General features: G+C 51.7%; 5 protein-coding genes across 6 annotated transcripts in view; 2 read left to right on the forward strand and 3 right to left on the reverse strand.

Annotated features, from left to right (window-relative positions):
• LOC125948654 (RIB43A-like with coiled-coils protein 2) overlaps positions 1–538 on the reverse strand; it is a 1446-nt gene extending 908 nt beyond the window's left edge. Inside the window, exons 1-2 of the mRNA XM_049674921.1 lie at positions 284–538; positions 1–213 (exon numbers count right to left, since the gene is read on the reverse strand). The exon at positions 1–213 is cut by the window's left edge and continues 908 nt beyond it. Coding sequence (XP_049530878.1) covers positions 1–213; positions 284–508 — 438 coding nt within the window. The 5' untranslated portion in view covers positions 509–538. The remainder of the gene's footprint in view (positions 214–283) is intronic.
• A 210-nt stretch (positions 539–748) lies between these two features.
• LOC125948601 (histone deacetylase 11) lies at positions 749–2434 on the reverse strand. Its single transcript, XM_049674830.1, has 3 exons — positions 1944–2434; positions 1388–1860; positions 749–1313 (listed from the first exon to the last, which is right to left on the reverse strand). Exons 1-3 carry the CDS (start codon positions 2307–2309, stop codon positions 1043–1045), a joined length of 1110 nt encoding a protein of 369 aa, XP_049530787.1. The 5' UTR covers positions 2310–2434; the 3' UTR covers positions 749–1042.
• A 43-nt stretch (positions 2435–2477) lies between these two features.
• On the reverse strand, positions 2478–4747 carry LOC125948576 (adenylyltransferase and sulfurtransferase MOCS3). The gene is made up of 2 exons (XM_049674785.1): positions 4291–4747; positions 2478–3848 (listed from the first exon to the last, which is right to left on the reverse strand). The coding sequence occupies exons 1-2, from the start codon at positions 4441–4443 to the stop codon at positions 2619–2621; spliced, it is 1383 nt and encodes a 460-aa protein (XP_049530742.1). The 5' UTR covers positions 4444–4747; the 3' UTR covers positions 2478–2618.
• Positions 4748–4794: 47 nt separating this feature from the next.
• LOC125948604 (50S ribosomal protein L1) lies at positions 4795–6219 on the forward strand. The gene is made up of 3 exons (XM_049674832.1): positions 4795–5114; positions 5182–5800; positions 5864–6219. The coding sequence occupies exons 1-3, from the start codon at positions 4918–4920 to the stop codon at positions 6128–6130; spliced, it is 1083 nt and encodes a 360-aa protein (XP_049530789.1). The 5' UTR covers positions 4795–4917; the 3' UTR covers positions 6131–6219.
• A 347-nt stretch (positions 6220–6566) lies between these two features.
• LOC125948512 (uncharacterized) overlaps positions 6567–7500 on the forward strand; it is a 21642-nt gene continuing 20708 nt past the window's right edge. The window contains exon 1 of one of the 2 annotated variants that reach the window (XM_049674665.1): positions 6567–6587. The gene's annotated coding sequence lies outside the window, so the exon portion shown is untranslated. Of the gene's footprint in view, positions 6588–7052; positions 7161–7500 lie in introns of those variants that run through there. The other variant, XM_049674664.1, reaches the window with a different exon arrangement.

A 7500-nucleotide genomic window follows, 5' to 3' on the forward strand; every position in this document is an offset into this window, starting at 1 on the left:
ATCCCTCGACTGCTCCGGCCGCTGGTGGGTTGCCCGGAAACGGTTCAACTCATCTTCCTGTCGAATGCGTTCCTGGCGTTGCTCGCGTTGCTTCAACAGCAACACCTGCTCCTGCCGGTGCACTTCCTCCGCGAGCTTACGGGCTTGCTCTGATTCCGCCTGTAGGGCCTCTTGCTTCTCTTGCACCTGATATCCTAACGCATCAGTGTCGACCTTAAAACAAATGGTGTCCATCAGTCAATCTCATTGTGACTTCCGACACCTGCATAGGCTTACTCCTTACCCCGATGATCCGACGGCGTGCATTGAAAATACGTTGCTTCCGGGACTCCTCGAACCGGCGCCTTCTTTCGATGGCCAACGCCTCCTTTTGGTCCTGGTGGTTGATAAAGAGGGAATTTAGCATTTTTAACCAATGGAGCGCTTGTAGAAAAGCGACACTAAGAAAGAGCTGCTGATGTGTCGAGTGCAAAGTATTTAAATGGAAGCAAACTAGACGCCTCACCATGGTTACATGGCGTCGCAACGCCGTTTTCGATCGATACAAGGGAATGCTGGCTGAGTTACCCATTATAGGGTGACCAGATACCAAGTAGAGGATGGAAATAGTATAGCAAAGTAGTTAGATGGAAATTCATGGGAAACTCTCAAGTTGGACGTTGGACGGATGGACTGGATTACCTGCTTTTTAACGGCGCACGAGAGGACCACGAGGCACGCTATCTAACCACATGTTCTTTCCAATTTCGATATTATCCGACTTCTTATCATAGTCGAATGATATAGCGCGTGAAGCATTTGACTTGGTAGTTAGTTTATTAAGCTATTTGGATCATTAATATTATGTTTAAATGCTCGAAGAATAAAGAGTAGCACGATCAACGCAGTTAATAATGCACCGGGCATGCAATGTCTCATCACGGCCATACCGAATCACATATCGTTTCTCCATAAGGGCTTTCTCCATCCTATAGCCGCAGCAAGGATAATACTGGAACATCCATCATATTCTCTCCTTTCTTTTTATCTTTCTTTAATTTTCTTACTGGACCATCGGGAGCAATGCTTTGTCGCGCAGATTGAGGATGGAATTGGCGATGACACGTGCCGAACTTCGTAGATATCCTCCGCTCATTAACATTGCCAAAGGGATGGCTCGCTGCAGCGCCGCTCGGAACACAATTTCATCGCGCTCCATTACGCCCTCTGGAGTGATGTCGAGCAATCCAAGAGGGTCACCTTTTAGCACGTCCGTTCCGGCGTTGTAGATGATAAAGTTGGGTTGAAACTCTGCGAGTGATTGCTCCAAGCATCTAGCGAGAGAAACGATAAAGGAGATGGCAAGGACTCGTTATTGAGGTGTCCTTATGATGGTTCGAATGCTTACCTTTTCAGTTTGCCAATATACTCCTCATCGTCCGTGTGGGGTTTCAGCTCCACGGCACGCCTGATCGCAAGTTTAGCTTGGTGATCGCGCGGATAGATCTGATAGTTGTACATATCCAAGATGTACACAGACGCATCACCCATCAGATCACGTGCGTAGCCGTTTCCTTGGTGTGCATCGAGATCGATGATGAGGATTCGCTCGATGCCGGTTCCGCCCGCTAGCAGCATGCGTACGGTGAGCGTAATATCGGCATACGGACAGAAGCCTCCACCACGATCGGCACTACAGTGATGGAATCCGCCACCCAAATTAATGGCCCATCCGAGGCCCGACTGTAGTGCTATGCGGGCTGCCAGCAGAGTCCCTCCGGTCTGGTAGCGCATCGGGCGCAGATAACTGCGCTGTACGAAACAATTTGGCACAAACATCAAAGGTGGGATTTCGGCTATTTTGGCCACATTTAGGCTCCACTGCGTTAACAATAAGAAACAGATGAAACAATGTAACAATAAGTCGCTTGATTGCAAGAGCGCAATACCAAAGCAGTAATTACCTTTAAACTCTCTATGTAGCGTTTCGTGTGCACATCCAGCAGTTCGTCGAGCGTCACTTCCGGGGGCGTGTAAACGGTACTATCAGGCGAGATGAGCCCTCCGGCCTTAAGCAATCGATAGATATTGGCTCCTTTGGCCGCATCGAAAGGATGTAGTTTCTGCAGTCCACAGAATCGTACCGAATATTCGCGCCGGTATACGATTGGTAGTCGGTCGCGGCTAATGCGAACCGTATGGCCACGACGCAGAGCTGCTATAGCAGGTTCGCTAGACGTTGTCTCCTCCTCGTCCTCGTCCTCGGTGCTAGTACTATCACTCATTGAACAGCGATCACTACGCGATCCGGCATTCAAACCGGTGCACATTATTGCGACATTCTTGGACGAATCTCACTTCCTCACGGAGAGGCGTTTTCTACCTTGTGGAATATAGCGACTTTCGGGTGGTGCAGCAAAATTCAAGGTCAAGTTCACTGACAGCGATCGATTCTATTGTTTGTTTACACACCGGTCGTTTTTTCGGAATCAGCTGATGCGTACCATCGATAATTGGGGTCCAACTGTGCGGTTCATTAGACTTTATTGTGCTTCCAAAAAATGCTAAAACAGGTAAACGAGTACATAAACAACAATGCTTTTTCTCTCTCTCGTGCTCTTTGCTTGTCCCTAGTCTTGCTAGTAGATAGGGAAGGCGGGATCGATGGTTTTGGTCCAGGCGTGCAACCCACCAATTAGATCACGCGGAGCAGGAAGATTTCGAGCCCTGAACAGTGGTTCCAGGTGCCGTACAGCCAGCTGTGAATCGTTGCCCCGGCGACAGACAAGGTACAAGGGCGGAGGTGCCGCCGTCTGCTCATGGGCAACGGTAGCCAGCAGCTTCTCGACGATTTCCTCGGTGCGCCGATCGTGGATAATGTCATCGATCGGAATGTTTATCGGTGATCCCGGCAACTGACACATCTCGTACTGGCTGGCACTACGCACATCGATCAGCAAATGCTTCCGGCCGGCCATGAGCCATTCATCGTGATACTCGCGCACAGAAATTCGTTCCTCGGGTGCGAGAAGTGTCAGTGCGCTATCCTTATCGGTAGCCTTCATGCCGCAGAACTGCTCGTAATCGATCAGCTGTGTAAGGGTTGGGTTTTCCGAGCACACGGCACAGCCCGGTTTCCGGGGCCGAAGCTTCAGATTTCGAAACGCGCTCTGCTGTCCATCGAATAGCAAAAGCCGGCCACTCAGAACGCCATCATTCGCCAGCACGATCTTGATGGTTTCCAGAGCTTGGAGAGCCCCAATGACACCGGTGATCGCACCGAGCACCCCACCATCACCACAGTTTGTTACGGCAGCGGGTGGAGGTGGCGTTGGATAGAGACACCGATAGCACGGTCCTCCCCGATGATTGTACACGGTCAGCTGACCCTCGAGCTGCAGAGCACTGCCGGAGACGAGCGGTTTGCCCAGCATAACGCACGCATCATTCAGCAGGTATCGGGTGGCCACGTTGTCCGTCGCATCGACCACCACATCGTACGGTGCGAGCAGATTGAGTGCATTCTCGCTCGTCAGCTGTGTGTGATGGCTCACGATTTCGATCTGCGAGTTGAGCTGCTCGAGAGCTGCTTGTGCGGATGCCACCTTGGTCAGGCCTACGGTTGCCTCGGTGTGTAGAAGCTGTCGGTGTAGATTCGTAAGCTCCACCTCATCGTAATCCAGTATACCGATGCGCCCGATGCCCGATCCCGCTAGATAAAGCGCCGAAGGGCAACCAAGTCCACCGGCACCGACCACCAGCACGGCCGCTTTCTTCAGCTTCAACTGCCCTTGTACGCCAATCTCGGACAATATGATCTGACGACTGTAGCGAGCGATTTCATCGTTGTTCAGCTTGGTTATACAGTTCTGGAAGGTAGAAATTTCCGAATAATTATTAAAATACACTCCAGCAGCGGAAGACAAATTTCGTAATGCGTGCACGAGTCTGCGGTATTCCCCTATTCGACAACAGTACCGCTTTGCATACCGCCGAGCCTCAAGAGACGAGGACGAGGTCGGTAGGCGAGAAATCATAAACCGCTGCTCTGTCAAGGCCACATCTCAACTTGCACGGGGCACGAGTGTCGAGTGTTGCGTTAGCGAGATGTTGCAACCGGCGGTGGCCAGCGCTTAGCGGAGCGGACGATTTTGCAACCGCCGCTGCCGCCGCCGCCGCCGCCGTGAGGGTCGAGATCCGCTACACACACAAGCAGAACACGATTCCCTCTCCTTTCCTCACTCTATATCACCCACTAGCCACTTCACAACGGCACCGCCAGCACTCGTGGCCGCTGCAGCGGTTACTTACTTTCTGAAAATGCTTTTTCAAGGCCTTCAGCTGCTGGACCTTCTCCTGCAGCTGCTTTCGCAACCGCCGAATATCGTTCTCCAGCAGCTCGATCTCCATCTCGCTGTCCTCCGTGGCGGTAACGGCCGGGGACGACGGAAGCTCCCCCGTCATCGTGATTCCGGATCCAAATCCTGGCGCTCCTGCTGTGGCGCGAAATCCGTTCTCCGGGAGATCACGCCGCCGCTCTCGCACAAGATCGACTCCGTTTTGCTTGTGCGATCGCCGTGTTTGCGCGCTTCACCGTCGAAACCCCCACCGCTCGTTCTCGATCGTGGTGTTTTAGGGAGAAATGCACTTTCACAAGCAACGCTAGAACACAAATTTCACTTTACTCGTTCTAATCACGGCTTATTTAAAACATTTTCGCTGGATAAGCCGAAAATGTTGCGGAATTCGTGGATATCGGGCGTGGTGTAAAAGGTGGTGTGTTTCCGGGCAGTGTTGCCAGTTTGCCGACAGTGGGCTCTTCAAAAGACCCCTCGTCAAACGCCAAAGGTGCCGGGCAAAACAAAAAGTGGATTTTCTCCCGGAAAATCGGTTTTCCTGGATTTTCTCCCGCTAAAATCGTGCGTGTGGTGCGTAAAGATGCTCTCGTTGACCAGCGTTGCGTTCGTACGGTGGACCACATCGTCCCTGCTTGCCAGCAGTGCCAGGCTGCTGCACACTACATCACTGGATCTGGCGGCCCGTAAGGGAACTCGTGAAAAGGCTCGCAAGGCAAAGGTAAAGAAGGTGGTAGAGAAGGTGGGATTCATCCGGCACGATCTGCGGAAGAAGGGCAAGTAAGTTCGTTGGCAAGACGGCCTAGATCGATGGGTTGCTAATACCTTGTATTTATACCTCCCCCAGACTCAGCCTCTCGCTCACAAACAAGCACATCGATGATAGCTGGAAGCAGGAACCGAGGGACAACTGCTGGGTTAGCAAGTACTACAAATGGCGGGTGTACTCCGTGGAGGAAGCGGTCGAGTGCCACCGGGAAACGCACCATCCCACCATATACAACCTGCCGAACGCACCACTGTTTGCACACATCGAGCTTAACATGCAAGCCGAAAAGGTGACCCGGTTTGTGGATAATTTTCAGCGAATGGTTCCAATCGAGCATCGATTCGAGCATGGCGAGAACCGTAACATCATCGTGTTTGCGAAGGGCCAGGAACCGCTGCAGGAAGCCAAGGCAGCCGGTGCTTCGCTGGTTGGAGGACTGGAGTTGATCAAAGAGATCCAACACGGTGATCTACAGCTCTCGGAGTACCCGTTTGTGCTGGCCCATCCCAACATTCTGCCAGAGCTGGTAGCCATTCGGGGACTGCTCAAGAAAAACAAATTCCCCAACCCCCGGTCTGGCACGCTGGGTGTTAATCTGGCGGAAATGATCAATAGATACGCACATGGCATTAGCTACTCGGCGACGAAGGACGAACAGCAGAAGGATTACGGCACAATCGTGGCCTGCATCGGAATGGTACGTAAAAGATTGTGCCTCAACCGTGAACCCTATTTCATCTTTCACTTGGCCTCTTTTTAGCTGCCAATGGATTCGAAGCACCTGGAAAGCAATCTGATTGCGTTGCTGCAGGACGTGAACTCGATGCGACCGAAGCGTGAAGGACAGTTCGTGACACGCGTACTGTTGAAGAGTCCACCATCGGGCGAGAATCTGAAGATCGATCCGTTTTTGTACATCCCAGCGGAAGCATCATTTAGCAAGAAGTCCTCCAAAACAGAATCCGTTGCCGATGACGAGGAGGAGGTAGAGGGAGACGAAGAACAAAAGGCCACTGCCACAGCCTGAGCAGGTTCAACATTCAAAGTTGTTACGATGATGACGCGATAGGATTCGCATGTAGCGAGGTTAAATAAAGTATAAAAATCCCAACCACACACAAACACTCACATTAGACGGTCGAATTCACAGCATGCTCTCTGGCCTTCGCCTTCTGCTTACTCAATGTTGCCCCAATCGCCAAAAAGCAGAAGGGAACGGTAAAGAATGGGAGGGCGATGGCGAATGGTTGGGGTTTTGGTGAGAGAATTTTCACATTTTCTTTTCCCTGCTGCTCGTCACACCGATTTTTCACACCCGAATTCAAAATCAACGGAGGAGAGCTTGTTGGGAAGGAGCTGAGGTACCACTGCGATCTGTGGAGTATCCGGGATCGGATCAGTCGATTGAGAACGTTAGCGATGTAAAGACGTACCCGAGGGCGTGTATCGCGTCCTTCGCCATCAGCGGGTGTGCTTTCTACCGCGTGCGTGAGTGCTAAGCAAGTTTGCATTTCTTCTAAATTCCTAATTACTTGCTTGCTTGACCGTTTGGCCATTGAAAATAGTATTCTATGTGACTCAGGAGTGTTCCATTTCGTTGGCCTTCTTTTCGTGTTGCAAAGTGTTCCGCGCAGTATCGCGATCGCCGCTCAGAAGATCGGAGCACATCGGTATATGGGGGAGATAGTGAGTGAGAGAGAAAGAGCGCAAGATTTCCACCGATTGGAACGCCGTTTAGCGCGTGCGCGGTCACATTTCATGCCGTCCGGTCAATCGTACGCTTTGCCTTCTTAGCAAACCACCGCAGCTTCTACCGGGTGTTTATTCGTTGGGTGCACTGTGCTGGTTGTGCGAGCACGATCGAGCTGATCGCTGATCACCGGCAGTGTGTTTGCCACTCGCTTTTCGATCCGCAAACCTGCCACGATCGCAGACGTGCCGGACCCAGCAGAGCGATGGTGTTCCGGGCTATCCGTTTCGAACCGGCATTACAACCGTTTCATTCATCAGTGCGCTCGATCGATCGGGCGGAGGTGGTCTGAGACGGTTTAAGTGAGGTGAGCTGATCATCAGTGTGTTTCGCATTCTTAAGTAAAGTGGCCGGTACTCAAATTTGAATAGCATATTGGTGTTGCGTGTTTGCCTCTGCGTGTATCCTTCGGGTGGAAACTGTGGATAGTGAAAGGTGAGGACATCCCCATTGATTTGGTGGACACTATTTTCACGTCTCCAATCCATCGAGTGTACGATCGAGTGTAGTGTGTAGCGCATGGCGGCCTGCGAGCAGAAAAAGTTAGCTAACGGTGGTTGCGGCTTTCCTTTTCCACGACAACGGCAACGACGACGGCGACGATCACAACGTATCAACAAACCGACGATCAAGTGGTTCCGTGCGCA

Source organism: Anopheles darlingi, chromosome 2, assembly GCF_943734745.1.
Source record: "Anopheles darlingi chromosome 2, idAnoDarlMG_H_01, whole genome shotgun sequence".
Lineage (NCBI taxonomy): Eukaryota > Metazoa > Arthropoda > Insecta > Diptera > Culicidae > Anopheles > Anopheles darlingi.